Here is a 16,548-nt window from a genome sequence, read left to right as displayed (position 1 = left end):
AATAGTAATATAATTATTTATAGATAGATTAAAAATAGAAAAGTAATAAGCTTTTAATAATAATAAATAATTATAAAATAAGCTTTAAACAGTTACTTTCTTGTTGTTTTCTTAAATATAGTTTTAAAATAGTATAATAACTATTATATACAGTATAATAGAGATGCTTATTATTTATTTTAATCAGTAATTATTAAGAACTGTTATACAACTGATCACAACTAGCCATAACTGGCCACAACTGGCCACAACTGGCCACAACCTCGCGGTAACTTCCGCCAGCGGCCTACTATGAACAAATCCGTGCCATACTCACTTCTCACGGATAGCCGAAATCACTCCGCAATATGAGGTTCGCTATTTACCACAGAACATGAAATACTTTATAGTCCGAAGCGTTTGTTCTGGCTTAGGATGGATGTGAGCGGTCCATGGGATCCCATACAGCTATCACTGGGCCTGACTCCAGTCCAGTAGTGGTAGTGTGGAGAACTCAGCTAGAATCTGGGACTATGCCTCCTGGATCACATGGATAACAAGTTAGGTACACATTCATGGATACCGTTGGCGAAGCAGGTCAGGTGGAAAGCTTGACCCCGGAACAAGTCCAGCAGAGGTGAAGCTCAGTTCGCTTCGTACACCAGCCTTCGTCCCCGGGCAATTGGCAATATTGACTATCTCGAAGGCGTTTAAGCCCCTTCAGAATTCTATCATTCTCTCCAAATTGAAGACCAGGTTTCTAGCTCCTATTGCCTCCTCCCACCCCCTTGAAGAACGGAAGCCTGGCCGGAATGAGACCGGCAGGTTACATGCTAGTCGGTCACGCAATCCAATCCTTCACGACGGCCATCTCCGAACAATCTAGTACTAGATAGTAGTGTAGTCAAGATAGGAAAAAAATAGACTTCCGCAATGGTGTTCCTGGCAGTGGTTCTGACCCGCATGTAAGCGTAGCAGAATGACCACTATCGCAACCACCCCCCGTGGCAATTGGCCAGGTTCCAAGCCTCAGAACTCGGCCAAGCCGTTGTGAGCCTGTGACACCTCCGGGTCTGTGGGGACGACACCCCCGCGAGCGAGCGCGTGGTTGTCTGAATTCTGGACCCTGGGACTGAAAGGGCCAGCAGACGGAGCAGGCCTCCGACGGGCAGCCATTGGTGCCCCCTCGCAGCCAAGGCGTAGGGTTGCACTCGAGGCTGCCCGCCAAGGCGTCCGTCCCGCCAGTGCGAGGCCCTCCTCTCCCCCGCCAAGCCAGCCGCCCTGGTGCCTACCAATCCGCTCGTCAGGTAGGTCTTATCGGGACTGTCTGGAGGCAGGGTCTTGCCTGATGGTATGCTCGATATCATGTCCGGGGGCGTGGCAGTGGGGTGCGACGACACTCAACCACCGCTTTCGTCGTCGCACAAGAATTGCTAGGATCAGACGGCGATGTCACCATCGATGCTTCCTTCCATGATTGGCAACCACTCCCTATTCCCCGGCGCAAAAGCACAGATTCACCACGTCTGGCTTCTGCTGTCTGCTGTCCTACCTGACTGTCTTAAAGCTGGCCACCTCCCGCGACCCTTCCCGCCACTGCTTCCTCACTTCTCTTGCCGTCCATTTCACACATTTACCCTCACCGTCTCTTCGTTTGCTGCGGCTACAAAGATGAACGTCTCCGATCCCGCGGACATCGCGGAGATCGCCAAGTCTACGGCCTTTGCGCACGATGCCCAGGTGGGTGAGAAGAAGGATCGCGTCTCTACGGACATGCGTCACGCCGACCCGTCCGAGATCCAGGAGGTGCGCGCAGCCACCGAAAAGGAGGTCGTAGGCTCTTCGTCCGTCCCTTATGAGGACGAGACTCTGCACAAAACCTTCCCCACTCCCGATGAACTCCAGACTCTGCGTCGCGTGGCTGGCAAGGTGCCCTGGACTGCTTACACTGTCGCGTTTGTGGAGCTGTGCGAGCGATTCTCCTACTACGGCACAACGGCAGTCTGTAGGTGTCACTGCGATGTTGACTCGGATGATCGCTGAATTTGATAGTTGTCAACTTCCTTCAGCGTCCCCTTCCTCCAGGTTCCAATGCTGGTGAGACTCATGGCCGGGACAACTTGGTCCCAGGAGCTCTGGGCATGGGCCAGCAGGCGTCGACTGGACTGACCTTGTGTAAGCCACCTTCCCACCTTGCGAGACTAAGCTGACCATCAGTCAACTCCTTCTGGTCCTATATCATGCCTCTCATGGGCGCCTATATGGCGGACCAGTACTGGGGTCGTTTCCGCACAATCATGTTCTCTATCGGTGTCGCCCTGCTCGGGCATATCATCCTCGTCATCTCGGCTATTCCGCCGGTCATTCATAATCCTCACGGGGCCATCGGATGCTTCTCCATTGGGCTGGTCATTATGGGTGTGGGAACGGGGGGTTTCAAGTAAGATCTCCGCGGGGGTTTTCTTCGCTGTGTCTGATAGGAATAGATCGAACATTTCGCCCCTGATCGCGGAGCAATATCGGGATGAACAACCATTCATCAAAACCCTCCCTTCCGGTGAACGTGTCATTGTCGAACATGCTGCGACAGTTTCACGCATCTACCTGTACTTCTATATGATGATAAATATTGGCTCGATCCTTGGACAGGTCAGTATGGTGTATGCCGAGCGTTACGTCGGCTTCTGGTTGTCGTTTCTTCTGCCCACTATCATGTATATGTTTTGTCCGACCGTCCTGTTCCTGTGCCACAACAAGTATCATCTGGTCAAACCGACTGGGTCCGTGTACTTGCAGGCCATGCGCCTGTGGCGGCTAGCCATGAAGGGGCGTTGGTCTCTGAACCCGGCAAAGATGTAGGTAGCCTGCCGTGACTTTTAGCGGAGATCCTGACAGTTGCAGATTCATAAAGAACCCAACGCCCTTCTGGGAACCAGTCAAGCCCAGTGTATTGGGAGCGAATCGACCGGAGTGGATGACCTTTGATGACGAATGGGTGGATGAAGTTGCGCGTGGTCTGAAAGCGTGCAGGGTGTTTCTGTGGTACCCTCTGTATTGTGAGCATTCCTACCTTTGTATCACGGGTGAAATCTAACGATCCAGGGCTTGCGTACAACCAAATGTTGAACAATCTTACCTCCCAGGCAGCTACTATGCAGCTGGGCGGTGTTCCCAACGATATCATTAACAATCTTAATCCGCTATCGCTAATCATATTTATCCCGATCATGGACCAACTGGTATACCCCTTTTTGCGCCGAATGGGCATCAAATTCACCCCCCTGAAGCGGATCACAGCTGGGTTTTTCATAGCCGGGCTGTCCATGATTGCGGCCACCGTCACACAGTACTACGTCTACAAGAAAGGCAGATGCGGCAAGGAAGCCAACTACTGCCTGGACGAGTACAACTCCCACTCACCAATATCTGTCTGGGTGCAGGCCCTGATTTACGTGCTTGGTGGCCTTTCGGAGATCTTCGCGTCTATTACGTCCCTTGAGTATGCCTTTACTAAGGCGCCGCGGAATATGCGGTCTCTCGTGCAGGCCGTGTCGCTGTTTATGAACGCATTCTCATCGGCTATCGGTCAGGCGCTCGTGGGCTTGTCGGCCGATCCGCTGTTGGTTTGGAACTACGCCGTGGTGGCAATCCTGGCATTTGTCGGGGGGATCGGGTTCTGGTTGACGAATTATAAGCTCGATCGCCAGGAGGATGAGCTGAACAATCTGCCCCAGAGCCACTATCAAGGCCGAGGGACTGACGAGGAAGCATCGCGAGGATGAGCTGTGCTGGGATGAATTTCATCTTGTGTACACTGAATTCCACAGATAAGCCTCACTTATTAATAGTCTTAATTCAGCCTCAGGTGGGTTTCTGCTTCTTCTTGGGGGTCTGCTCTTCAGCATCTTCTTCCTCCTCCACTTCATCCTCATCTTCAACATATTCATCCTGATCATCTTCGCCCTCTTCTCCATTCTCCTCTACACTCTCATCCTCGTCTCCACCCCCCCTTTCTTTTCCTCTTCGCCCTTCTTACCCCCCTTAACCCCCCTACTAACCTCCCCCCTCCTCCTCCTCGCCACCCCCGTATTCCCAACAAACTGCCTCCCCTCCCTACCCCCCCTCACCTTCTTCCTCTCCGTCCGCTCCTTCTCCCCCTCACTCATCCCCTCCCACGCCTTCCGCGGTAAATACCTCTTCCTGGTCCCATCTTTCTGGAGCGCTGCCCCGGTCCCCTCCTTCGTCTGCCAGTCCTCTTCGCTCCATTTGGAGAGGTTCTCTTGTGGACTTTTTTGCTCGTCTTTGCTGGTGGTGTAATCCCCGCCACGCGATTTGTAGGTTTGCGCGGTTAGTTGGGCCTGCGATTCCCCCGGATACGGAGGAGGGAGATGGGTTAGTGAGATTGCTTTAGGGGTGGAGGGGTTGATGGGGTGAATGTGGAGGGGGATGGGATGGATGGAGGGAAAATAAAAAAGATGAAGAAGAAACATACCTTCCGCGCAGACCACTGCCCCGGTTTCCCGCCTTTGTCGCTAGCGTGGATCTCCTCTTTGACTTCTTTTCGTAGCTCGGGGTCTGTGTAGGTGGATTCGTTTTGTGATTGCGATTTGGAGGGCATGACGGGTTTTTTTGCCCCAGGGGAGAGGGGGGGGGGTATGGAAGAGGGGTTTTGGATATGTTCTTTTATCCCGGTGTTCAAGGAAGGGGCGGTCTGTAGATTGAAGCTTTTGGGATGTAGTTGGATTGAAGCTCGCGGTTTTAAAGATCGTTAGAAGGATATGACGGTATCCGATGACATCATCTAGGTCTGATCTCATCTTACCCCGGGGATCCTCTATTCTACGGATTGGATGGTATGGAAGCTTAATTAAAGTTGAAGATCACATCACATTTCAAATAATTACCAACGAGTGTGTATTGATGAGACAGCAAGGAAACCAATTAGTGATAGTGGTAGAAAGAAAGCACAACCAAAGCAGGGAATCCGGTATTCATAACACAATCAAACAGTCAACATGGATGGAATAACAGTCGTTACAACTCCTCCTCGGCCTCCACAGCGCTTGGGTGGGTATCAAGAATATCCCAAGACTGCAGATCCAAGTTCAATACGTCGTCGTTGCTCTCGGCCTTGCCAGACCCGAAAGCCTTCAGGTTCCACTTCTCAACTCCCTCGACGCCCTCCAGCGACTTGGGGAACTCCTTGAACACGGACGCGTTCAGCCGGTTGTAGTCCTCGTAGTCGCCGGGCCACTCACCCAGACGCTCCACCGCGAGCTTGAACAGCTGCAGGTGCTGGCGCACCTGGTCGCCCTCGGAGAAGCCGCCGTTGGCGCTGGCCCGCGTCTCAACCTCGTACACCGATCCATCCTGGCTCAGGCTGGCCTCCAGACCGCCCTCGAAGTCGGCATATCCGGGGTCGCAGAACGCCCGCAGGATGCCCTCGTGCACGGCGGCGGACTTCTTGTAGTAGCGGTTGGCCAGCTCCTTGTGTGCCTGCTGGCTCGTGGCAAACTTGGTGTACAGCTGCGTCAACAGGACAGACATCTCCAGGGTGCTGGGGTGCTGAGCTCCGTGCACACGGCGGCAATTGTAAGCAATGTCCTCGGCCAAACGAAGTGCGTCCTTCTGCTTGCCAATGCGGAACCGCGCGATGACGAGACGGTGGCCCAAGGCAAGAGTGTAATGAGGCCAGTTGCGGTGCGCTTCACGGCTGTCCCACAGAGCAGTCAGGATCCACGCCAAGTTGACGTAGTCGCCCTGCTCACCAAGAAGTCCGATCAGCTTGCTAAGCTGCTCAAAGTTGACTCCGCTCATGTCGAGCTTCAGGCCCTTGATGACGGTGAGGGAATCCTTGAGGATGGTGCCCGAGACTTCGATCATCCTCTTCCGGGATGCCTCGTCAGGACGAGCGACAAGGTCACGGCCCGCAATGTTCATACCGAGGTTGAAGATGAACTTGACTATGCCGACGGTGCGGTAGACCTCCTGGTGGGCCTTGATGTAGTGGAACGAGGCCAAGGCCAGGTCGCAGGCGCTGCCCCATCTCTGGCTCTTCAACAGTTGCCCCACGTACTCGTTACTAGTAATACCAATCGAGCGCACAAAGTCGTCCGAGCGGTGGGTGCTGAAGTGGTGCAAGATGGTCTCGGCAAAGATCCTCACCTGTCCGGTCTGGGTCAACTTCACCCGCTTACCCTCGGTGGCGATGAAGTAGTTCACAAAGTCATCAAACACCCGGGTGGCGGCAGTCTGGCGGTTGTTGGTGACCAGGAAACGGTACAGTCGCGCGGTAGATACAGACACCGAGTGGATGGAGCTAGTCTTGGACTTGAGCTGGCCTCTGAATTCTTCAAAGTAGACGTATTCGGTCGTCAGAGCGGCAAGGATCTCCGTGATGGTCGTGGACGAGCTGCGGCGAAGGCTGTACTCGAGTTGCGCCAAGAAGGTGAGGCTCTGGCGCTCCTTGGAGGAGAGGTCGAACTGCACCGACTTGGAGTTGGTAGTGTCCTTCATGACGATCTGGCGGTAGATCTCCTGAGTGAGCTCGGTCGCCTTGGTGATCTGGTTGCTTGCAATGTAGCTGGAAGCAATGGTGGAGGCAGCCGCGATCAACCGGGTCGAAGACGTTTCCGAGGAGAGAATCTGCACAGTCGCCTGCTTGAGCTCCTGCACCACGGTGTCGGTCTCCTTGCGCTCGGTGTAGAAGCTGATCATCTGCTGCATCTTCGAAAGTGATTCTTCGTGGGCCCAGCCGTGGGTCTCCCGAACAGTGTTGATGCGGCTCCTCAGGACCTTGACAGCACGCTCAATCTGGGTGGAAGACACAGTCTCGGACTTGGTGGAAGTCACAATCGCCGCCTGTTCCTCGTAGATGGCTTCCAGGGTGCCGGAGATCTCGTGGAGATCAAGCTCCTCGGACTTGGTCTTAAGCAACTCCTCGTACAGAGTAATCGCCTGGAGCTCGTAGCGCTTGGACTCCTGGCACAGCTTCGCGAGTGTGAGAGTCGCCTGGAGGCTGATTGAAGCGGTTGCACTAAACACGGTCTTGACCGTCTTGTGGTACTCAACGGTGACCTGGTGCAGCACAGAGAACTCGGTGCGAACACTGCGAAGGCAGTGGGTATACCGGGTGAAGATTTCCTGCACGAAGGTCTGGTTCTGCAGCTTGGGGCTCTGCTTAGGCTGGCTGAGAAAGGTGGTGAAAATGATCTTGTAGTAGTGCACAGCATCGGAATAGCGACCCTGGTTCCAGAGTTCGGTCGCAACGATAACCAGAGGCTCGAATGCCTCGGGGTGGCATGTCGGGGATTCCTTGTTCAAGGTGCGAACAATCTGCAGGTAGTAGTCAACAAAGATCGGGCGAGGACGAGTAAGCTTCGCCAGGGTCCACAGAGTCTTGATCACAACAGCATGCTCAGGGCCATAGTGCTTAGTGTAATCATTCAACAGCTCCTGGTGAAGGTTGATGATCTTGTCGTCCTGAGATGTACGCTCAAACAGGCGCAGCAGCTCGTCGGTGATGCGCTCTCTGAGCTTGTCATCGACCTTCCGCTCGGACCGCAGGGCGTGGTAGATTCTGACTCGGATGTCTTCCTCCTTGGTCACACGACGACGAGCGTAGTAGCACCTGCTCAGACGTTCGGCAAGCTGAATGCAGTTCTCCACGTGCTTCTCGGGAAGAGTGACATCTTGCAGGGTCGGGGCGAAAAGGGTCGGCCAGACACCATGAAGTACCTTCTTGATCACCCTAGTCGCATCCTGCCAGCGGTGCTGCTCAACATACAAGCCAATGAGGCTTGAAGTTGCGGCGAAGGACGTCTGGTCGATTGTGGTAATCGAAGTGGAGGCTTCATACACCATTTCCTCCAGGGTTGTCTCCGAGGTAACACTCGTGGACGAGCTGAAGGACTGCATCACCTCCTTGGACGTGGTCTGGATGCTCTCCTGGACCTCCTTGTAGGACGATGTCTGAGTCCGGTTGGTGGACTTGTAGTACTCGGAGCAGCGCTTGAAGACAGTCAGAGCCAGGGTAGACAGGTTCACAGTCTTCATGACCTTGGCAATCTCCTGGAAGTACGCGACAGAGGTCTCGGAAGCAGACATGATAGTCTGCTCATACTCCTGCCAGACACTTGACAGAATCGATGAGGCCTCATATTCCCTCTTCTGCGTCTTCAGGAATTTGGAGTAGGCCAGAACAGAAAGCATCTTCCGCTCTTCCCAGAGGGAGGAGTAGTTCGCGCGGCACTCCCTGCTCACATGCTGCCAGATTTCGACGTAGGTACGTTCCGCGAGCTCAAACTTTCCCTCCCCAGTATACTGCTCGGCCCGCTTCATCAAGGACTCGAATTCGAACAGCTCCGACCGCTCAATCAGCTCGTCGTGCTCCTCTGCCTCCAAGAAGTCGTTGATTCTGGTCCGGATGACCTTGCGGTGCTGGCCGCGAACGCGCACACCCCAATCGCCGTGGAACTCGCGAGACTCCGAGCTCTGCTCGCCAGTGGTAATGATCTTGATGTGCCTGACAATTTCCTCGGCCTTCTGAAACTCCTTGATGGTCTGGTAGTGCTTGACAAGCTGCTCGCGAGTGGTGATCACGGTCTTGTGCGTCTCGCCATAGAGCTTGGTGTAGCAGTCCACCAGAAGCAGAAGAGTCTCCTCCCTCTTAGTCATAATCTCCGTCTTTGTCTCGGTTGTACGAGTCACGGTGAGGTCGAGGAAGAAGGTGGCCAACTGTGCGGTGAAGGAGGGGCTGGTGCTAAGCAGAGTACGACTAAGTGTGGTAGCCTCAAAGAGCAAGGGAATGGACTCGGGGAAGTATTCAACATCGCGATAGAACAGAGCCAAGTTGATAATGGACTGCAGTGTCACACGGTTGTTGGGGGTCAGAAGCTGGCGGTATAGTGTCGAGATCGTGGTCTGCAGAGTCAACAGCTCCGGCGTAGGCCTGTTTGCCCAGACAGTTCTCTGGAGCAGCAGGACCGTGATTGAAGCCGGAAACACCTTACCGAACTCTTTTGCCGCAGCTACTTCACCCTGACTGCTGAAGATGGTCGTTTGTCGGAGGTGCGAAACCCAGTAGCGAATGGCAAAGTCAAGTAGGGGGTACCGGCTTAGAAGCGAGTCGGTCTCGTAACCATTGAGGGGAGCAATTGACGGCTCCTTGCCCTGGGGCTCGGTGACGTTAGACTTGATGTAGATCAACAGCCTAGTTACAAAGTCGGCGTGTCTGTCCTTGATGGTTGGGACGAGCTTTCCCTTGGAGAACACCTCCAGGACGGCAGAGCGAACAAGGCCGTGGCGCAGGTACACCTGGCCGTCCTGAACATACACGAGGGAATTGACAGGCCTCAGGACTCGCAAGGGGTCGGCGTGGTGACCCTCGGTGATTGTAAGCTTGTCCACCTGGATGGAAGACAATGTCTGGATTTCCTTGACCATGAGAGGACGGTCGGCCGTCGCAAGCCAGAGCAACATCAAGCGAGCCTCATCAGTCACGCCCTTCTGCTGCACAGTTTGGAGAACAAAGTCGGCGACGGTCGTCTTATTGCTGATAATGGCATCCAGGGTCTTGTGGATATTTTCGAGGCTGTCTTCGACACGAACGCGCTTGCAGGCGAGCTTAGCCCAGAGAAATGAGCCCTTGGATGCTTCAGTGATGCGCTCGATGATAGGCTCCTGGTCGAAGTCATCTAATTCTGGAAAGACCACGCTCTCCTTGTTCTCGAGGAATTGGCTCCGAACGACCGTAGCAATATCCTCAAAGATTCGCTCGTCAGTGACGGACAAAACAACGTGTCCCGGTGCCGGGGTGGGCTTTTGCGCCCCAAGAGCAATCAGCTTGACGTTGGTTCCCGCGGTTGTGGCCGCCGACAGCTTTTGCAGAAGAACGGATTCACCGCAAGAGGCCTCGTCGACACCATCCACGACGATGACCAGCTCCTTGGCATTCTGCAACGCAGCAACCAGGGCACGCTCCAGCGCATTCCACAGAATATTGTCATAGTCATTGTCATTCGTGGCCTTCTGACTACGCTGAAGTGAGTCGGTCAGGATCTGGAGCAGTTGAACGTTGCCAATGCGCTTCTCGAACAGCTGGGAGAGGACCGCTTTTGTGATGGCGCGGGGGGTAGTTCCAGCGGGAAGTCGGGCGTCTAGTACACTCCATGGTTAGAAATGGCATTGACGGCTAAGATGTGGGCGGTGACACTTACTAATGGGAATGAACAAGGTCTTGTAGTGAACATCGCGGATGGGATGTTGCAGGCTGTCGACAATCACGGAGGCCAGGACAGTTTTACCGGACCCCGGTTTACCCACAATGGACAAGACCTTTTTCTGGCTGGTCAGGAAGTCGAAGAGGTAAGGTTTGACCCAGCGGCAGGTCATTTCCTCCCGGTCGTGGGCGAGATGCGAGACCGTCTCGGCGACATTGGAAAGTACGCGATCTTCAGGTGTGAGCCATGACCTGACGGCCTTGACGTCCCCCACTATACAATAGTCAGTCACTACTCAGCTCGGGAAAGCAGGGTGGGTCTCACGTTTGGTTTCATCGCCGATCTCCTTGAGCTGTTGCTGCCACATGGACTCCGAAATCTCCTCGCAGCATTTGCGGAACCGGTGGATCTCGGTGGGGAACTTTTCGTAGATGTTGATGTACTCCCATTCCTCATCCTCACCCAGACGCGAGACGGTCTGGTGGAAAAGACTCGACACATTGGCGACCAGGTTGACCAGGTCCTCCAGAGCTTGCACCAGCTGCCGCTGGATTTCATTAGTCACACTGAAGAGCTCTGTCCGCTCCAGAAGGTTTCCGAGCGTCGTCGAGGTACTATAGAAAAAGCCGAACGATGTCATCAAGGCGGACGCATTCACGTCGCCCAACTGGACGGATCAGCAGGTTGGACTTGGGCAGGTTGGACTGGAAGGCACCGGAAAACACATACCTTGAGAAGCACAAGACAGTATCCATAGGCCATTTGAAAAGCAAACTCGCTGACATTAGTGAATCCGTGGATGGCCTCTTCGAACCTCTGAAGTCGGCTGATGAAGAGCTGGGCCCAACCAAGAACTTTGTCGTAGCTGCTTCCCTCTGGAGGCACAATGATGGAGCGTTCATCATGAATCCAGGACAGAACCATATCCAATGTGTTACCCGACATTACCATGCCCAGCTCGTCCCCACCCTGACGCTGCAATAGAGACAGCTTCCGGGAGAACTCAATATCTTGTGGGTCGATCCGCCGGGAGGACACCCTCCGGGAGGTGATAGAGCGAGACATGCCATAGTTGGAGCCGGCATCGCTTTCAGCAAAGCCAGAGGTGCGTCTAGGAACCTTGGGGGAGAAGGGGGAGGCGAAGGTGCTTGGAACGGGGGATAGGACGGATGGAGCCATGTTTCGTTTTGGTAGTTCAATGTGCTTTGCCGGTTTAATGTGCTTCGGTGATTCAATGTGTTTTGGTGGGGGGTTGTTCTTCGTTACAGGGGAAGGAACACGAGTGAGTTGTGGCGACTGCTGGGAATATCTGGAGGGTATGACTGTAGGCCGCGGAGGGAGGTCAGGCTCGGCAGTGGTCTCTCCTAGGGAGCAGTGGCGACAACTCACTATGCAACAAAGAAAGCGACGCAAAACGGCGACTTTAACACATGGAAGAATGAAAGGGTATTGATTATTAGGGTAATCCTCGGACAGATCTGGGGGAGAAGCAGTGTCCTGCAGCAGGGGAGGTCACTTATATAAGTGTCAAAACAGCACGGCACAAAGCTAGGGCGATTGACCGGGGGCTGATGCAATGTTGCGGGTTTGCTTGTGAACAAGATTTCCGAGCGGGCAATAGTGGCAAGCTCGTCTCCAGTTCACGATACTATGCAATTCCTCTTGCAGCATAGCGTGGCTGAGAGGGTCCGATTTCTATGGACCCAATCTATCTCCGACCCCTCAGCGGCGGCAAGAGCAGCTGAGAATTCCAAATCAGAGTTCCTTGATGATGTGACCGGTGGAGAGAGGACTGTCAATGGGATTCCACCAGCATGGTGATTGTCTTTGCACCCCCTCTGCAGATCCAGGTCTGGTCTCCATTAGTCCATTGATACCAGCCGCACAGGCATGGACCACGGGATATTCGCCATTGAGCAATGCCGGGCTAATTGGGGGCATTTCCGTGATGCAAGAATGAGCGTATCAAGAACGCAGGAGGTATCCCGGAAGGTACCTCCCAGATCACTGTCCCGTATCCTGACCATGCGGACGGGATGAGAAGTGGAGTAGTGCAGGGCAAGCTGAACAAGCGCGATACCTCTCTCCACATTAGCAGCATTGTCTCGAAACTTTTCTCTCGGGCCCTGCCACTGGATACAGGAGACGTCCGTCCAGAGCTGACCACCCAGGCACCATAGTAAGACTGGCATTTGGAGCCCACATTGGCTCCCAGGTTTCGAGAAAGGAGCTGGCCGTTGCAGGCTAAGGTTGGCCATTCGGAGTCCGCGCTGGACCAGATGAGTAGCAGCGACCTATTCTTGTCGATTCCCTAGTTCCTGCAAGCTCTAGTGAACAGCTAGGATCCCTGCTAGGGCAGGTCTTCAGCCGGTGGCTGCCTGAGAGCAGCGACTCCAGCGAGAGCGTGATCTTCTTGACTTTGCCCGGGGCGGGGGGGCTGGATGGGCCCCATGTCTCCGGTCCGTGGCCAATGACTGTCGGTGCGTGGGTAAACCCGCATCGCCCAGACGAACTGCCGATCGAGGGGGCGGACGGCGATTGGCCAACTCCGCTCGGCTGGCAGGACCAGAACAGGATGATCATCCTGGAAATGAAATTGTCTGTTCGGGTTTTCGGATTTCAGCAGGCAGCTCAGGTCCCACTGGGGGTACGGAGTGCTGTGTAGCGGGATGGTTGCCATCCTCCTCCACCACCCACCCATGCATGCATGCATGGACAGGTTGAATGCTCCGGTTTTTTCTCCAGCGGATTCTTCCTGGGATCCGATCTGATTTCCCCAGGAGAGGCGTGCGTGCGTGCCCCGAGGCATTCTGACTCTGTGGTTGACAGAGAGCCCACGGACTCCCGTGTGAGGAACCGTGCCGGCCCGCTTAGCGTGGTGGATGCGACAGGATCCGGGACCTCCGCAGAAGCAAGCGTTCGATAGCGCCGAGAAGAGGTGGGTGGGTGGCCAGCAGTCAGACTGGCAGGGAGGTCCTCCCCATATTGCAACAAGTTTGGGGGGTTTTTCCAGCTCCTCTTTCTGGCCGCGTAGTCCCCGATGCAGGAGACTGAAACCCGAATTTGCGACCGGCAGGCGTGCTTAGCCAGATTGAGTGAGGCACATTAGTTTGATGGAGCTCGTGGGATGTCGGGACGATGGGTGCATCTGATTTATCCAGGGGGTGCCTCACAGTGGATCTTCATACCTCATTCATGGATCACAATTGAGGTACTGTTACGGACGAAATCCGTCATAAGGCCGGGGGAGATCCGGAGGAGAGAGGATGATCTTTTCGAGGAAGGGTACGGAGTAATGTTGGGCGAAGATAGGAGCAGGCCGCTCACGTGACGCTGGGCTAAGAGGTGTCACGGCAGTATTTAACTCGGCCAAATCCCGGCCAGGCAGGCAGGCAGCCTGTTCGTCTCCTCGGGAATGGGAGGCCCGCGTTTGCCGAGCCCCACGCGAGACAATGTCCTGGCTGGAGGCAACACGGCTCAGATGGAGAGGATAGAGCTGTCCAGTGGTTTGTTCGTCCCTGTGGTTGTTTTGCTGTGTTCCTGAACCACTATCTAGAGGCCACCCACTGGAAGCCGACCATGGAACAATTGCGGGACGGCGGGATCGTGGATTGATCTATCTCGTCCTGCCGCTTGCGGTCTAGCGGCCGGGGTTTCCACCCCATCGGCACCAGAACTCTCAGCTCTACAGCCGCCATCCCCTTCCGACCAGCTATTTTGTCCATCCCCAGCATGAACCATGCTACATACGTCTTCGGAGTATATCCTACTAGGTACGGAGACTAGGTATTGTATGATGATCGGAATGCACTGCGCTGAGGCATACCCGAGATTCTGGCTTGGTCCACAGTGAGTGTTGATCCCTCTGTCAAGATGCAGATATATTTTGCCAGCCACCTCTGGCTCTGTCCCACTCCCACCACGATTGGTTGACATCCATCGTAGCACGGAGGACTTCTCCGCTTCTTCTCCCAGATTCTATTTCCCAAAGACCCATCCAGTTCAAAAGAACCAACTAGATATTGGTAGCACGGAGTACCAACAGGAGAACAGGCTCCACTTGCACGCAGCTGAACTGCACAGAATCGTCGATAATTAACCCGCCCTTCACCTTCCCCACTGGTCCAATTTCAAAATTCCAGCCCGGCAGCTGGGGATGAATGACCTGCTGCAGCTTCTCTCCCGCCCAGTATCTATCCCCGTACTTTGGAGTGTGGCTGCCTGTCATCACGGCGACGCAGAAGATTTAACCTTCGAACAGGTGTCGACTGTCAACCAGGACCATGCATCCTGCATGACATGTGTCAATTGAGAGACTCCATACATAGTAGTGAGTTACCTACGGAGCACTAACACAGGCGAAGCGCAGGGGGGAAGGGGGCCGATCCACCGTAGGCATGACAAGGCACGCAAGGCAGCAATACAGAATAATAATTACATCGAATGTCGATGCGGTGGTATTAGAGTGGCTTAACCTGACCGTTATATCTTAATCTTAACCTGGCCATAACCTGGCGGTTAGATTAAGATATAAAAAATTTTTAACTGTATAGTTAAGATTAGATTAAGATATAATTATTATTATAATTATTTATATTTATTAATTAAAAAAATCAGATATAATAAATAAATTAATAATTATAAATTAATTTATAATATATATATTTTTTTTATATAAATAATATATAAAATATAATATATATTTAATTATAATATAAATATAATAATATTTTTTAAATATAGTCTACTACTTAATCTACTTAATTAATTATTTTAAAAAATATATTATATTCTAAAAAAAACTTTTATAGAATCTAATATAAAAAAAATAAAAAAAAATATAGAATATTTATTTTTTATATTATTTAAAATAATAATTATAATAATATAGAAATTATAAAGATCAGATTTTTATTTTTATTTAAATATATATAATAATTAAAGACTTAAATAAGATTAATTTTTTTAATTTTAATAATAATTTATTTTTTAAATTATCTTTAAGATTATTTATATTTTTATTTTTATTAATATAAAAGATAGTAATTATCTTATTTTTTTTTATTTCTTAAATATAAAGATAATTAAATCTAAATTAAGATTATTAAATATATTTTAATATTTTTTATTTATAATAAAATAATTAATATATATTTAAAATATAATTATTTTAATTATATTAAAATTAAGATAACTTCAGTAATAATAATAAATATCTTAAAAATTATTAAAAAAATATTTAATATTAATATTATTAATTATAATTAAGAAAAAATCTCTTATTATTTAATAAAGAATAGAAAACTAATTATAATAAAATTTTTAATAAATAAAAATATTAATATATTTTATAATATCTGAAATTATATTAATTTAATTAAAAATATTTTAAAAAGCTATATATTTTTAATATCTAAATATATTTTAAATTCTTTATATATCTTAACTATAGATAAGAGTCTTTAATATTTAAAGATATTATAAAAAATTTTATCTAGATCTAATAATAATCTGAAGATTATTAATAATATATTAATTATTAAATTTTAATTAAAATAAAAAAAGAATATCTTCTTAAAAATAATTTAATATTTATAATATTAATTAATATTATTATTTAATTATATATTTTTTTTAAATTTCTTAAGCTTTAATATTAGATTTAGAATAATTATAATTATATAAATATAATTTTTTATTTAATAAATATAATAATAATATTTTTAGAATTTTGAATATATATTATATAAGTTCTTAAGAATCTTTTTTTTTAGAATATCTATTTTCTTTTTAGTCTATTAATTAAATAATTTAAATAATTAAAAACATTATTATAAATATTATAAATTTTATAAATAATAAGTCTACTGTTCTTAGAGAGACAGAAAATAAAAAAAAATATAAAAATTTAAGAAGATATTCTATCTGTTTTTATTTAATTATAATAAAATAAAAATAATTAATATTATTATACTTATAATACTGAATAAAACTTTTAATTATTTAATAGAGATTAAATATCTAATAAATTATAAAATAAATTAAATTTTAGTAAATTTTATAATTAAAAAGAAGATAATAAATTAAGCTAGATTTAAATTATTAAATAAATAAGAATTTTTTATAATATTAAAAGCTTATATTTATAAATTATATAATTTTTTAAATTTATAATTAAAAATTAATATAATAAACTAGCTAATAAAAGACTTCTAGAAATTTTTTATAAAAAAAAATTTTATATTAATCTTTTATAAACAGCTTCTAGAATATATCTTCTTAAAAATTCTTAAAATATTAAAAAAGATTTTAAAACTTTTATTATTATTTTTTTATATATATTTAATAA

At 49.2% G+C, this 16,548-nt stretch overlaps 5 protein-coding genes across 5 annotated transcripts; 1 reads left to right on the top strand and 4 right to left on the bottom strand.

Annotated features, from left to right (window-relative positions):
* Positions 1 to 1,650: 1,650 nt before the first annotated feature.
* Positions 1,651 to 3,945, top strand: BO70DRAFT_412066 (putative MFS peptide transporter; the record flags this gene model as incomplete). The annotated part of the gene is made up of 6 exons (XM_025547303.1): positions 1,651 to 1,984; positions 2,032 to 2,154; positions 2,197 to 2,419; positions 2,466 to 2,834; positions 2,860 to 3,035; positions 3,082 to 3,945. 6 exons carry the CDS (start codon positions 1,651 to 1,653, stop codon positions 3,759 to 3,761), a joined length of 1,905 nt encoding a protein of 634 aa, XP_025397128.1. The 3' UTR covers positions 3,762 to 3,945.
* On the bottom strand, positions 3,381 to 4,597 carry BO70DRAFT_412052 (uncharacterized protein; the record flags this gene model as incomplete). The annotated part of the gene is made up of 3 exons (XM_025547302.1): positions 3,381 to 3,959; positions 4,016 to 4,337; positions 4,472 to 4,597. The coding sequence occupies 3 exons, from the start codon at positions 4,595 to 4,597 to the stop codon at positions 3,841 to 3,843; spliced, it is 567 nt and encodes a 188-aa protein (XP_025397127.1). The 3' UTR covers positions 3,381 to 3,840.
* A 284-nt stretch (positions 4,598 to 4,881) lies between these two features.
* BO70DRAFT_340708 (NACHT domain protein) lies at positions 4,882 to 11,378 on the bottom strand (the record flags this gene model as incomplete). Its single annotated transcript, XM_025541302.1, has 4 exons — positions 4,882 to 10,136; positions 10,197 to 10,472; positions 10,524 to 10,866; positions 10,929 to 11,378. The coding sequence occupies 4 exons, from the start codon at positions 11,376 to 11,378 to the stop codon at positions 5,014 to 5,016; spliced, it is 6,192 nt and encodes a 2,063-aa protein (XP_025397126.1). The 3' UTR covers positions 4,882 to 5,013.
* Positions 11,379 to 11,670: 292 nt separating this feature from the next.
* Positions 11,671 to 12,463, bottom strand: BO70DRAFT_364095 (uncharacterized protein). Its single transcript, XM_025543728.1, has one exon. It carries the CDS (start codon positions 12,389 to 12,391, stop codon positions 12,062 to 12,064), a length of 330 nt encoding a protein of 109 aa, XP_025397125.1. The 5' UTR covers positions 12,392 to 12,463; the 3' UTR covers positions 11,671 to 12,061.
* A 19-nt stretch (positions 12,464 to 12,482) lies between these two features.
* BO70DRAFT_364094 (uncharacterized protein) lies at positions 12,483 to 13,449 on the bottom strand. The gene has a single exon (XM_025543727.1). It carries the CDS (start codon positions 13,006 to 13,008, stop codon positions 12,550 to 12,552), a length of 459 nt encoding a protein of 152 aa, XP_025397124.1. The 5' UTR covers positions 13,009 to 13,449; the 3' UTR covers positions 12,483 to 12,549.
* Positions 13,450 to 16,548: the final 3,099 nt, after the last annotated feature.

The sequence above is a fragment of the Aspergillus heteromorphus genome (genome assembly GCF_003184545.1).
Source record: "Aspergillus heteromorphus CBS 117.55 chromosome Unknown BO70scaffold_22, whole genome shotgun sequence".
Classification (NCBI taxonomy): Eukaryota; Fungi; Ascomycota; class Eurotiomycetes; order Eurotiales; family Aspergillaceae; genus Aspergillus; species Aspergillus heteromorphus.
The sequence above is the reverse complement of the archived record's forward strand: the minus strand, read 5'-3'. Positions and strand labels throughout refer to the sequence as shown.

Bases quoted from the DNA above. Each gene is read 5' to 3' on its own strand.
- BO70DRAFT_364094 (XM_025543727.1), bottom strand. From the start codon at position 13,008: ATGCCTCGGGGCACGCACGCACGCCTCTCCTGGGGAAATCAGATCGGA.
- BO70DRAFT_364095 (XM_025543728.1), bottom strand. From the start codon at position 12,391: ATGCCAGTCTTACTATGGTGCCTGGGTGGTCAGCTCTGGACGGACGTC.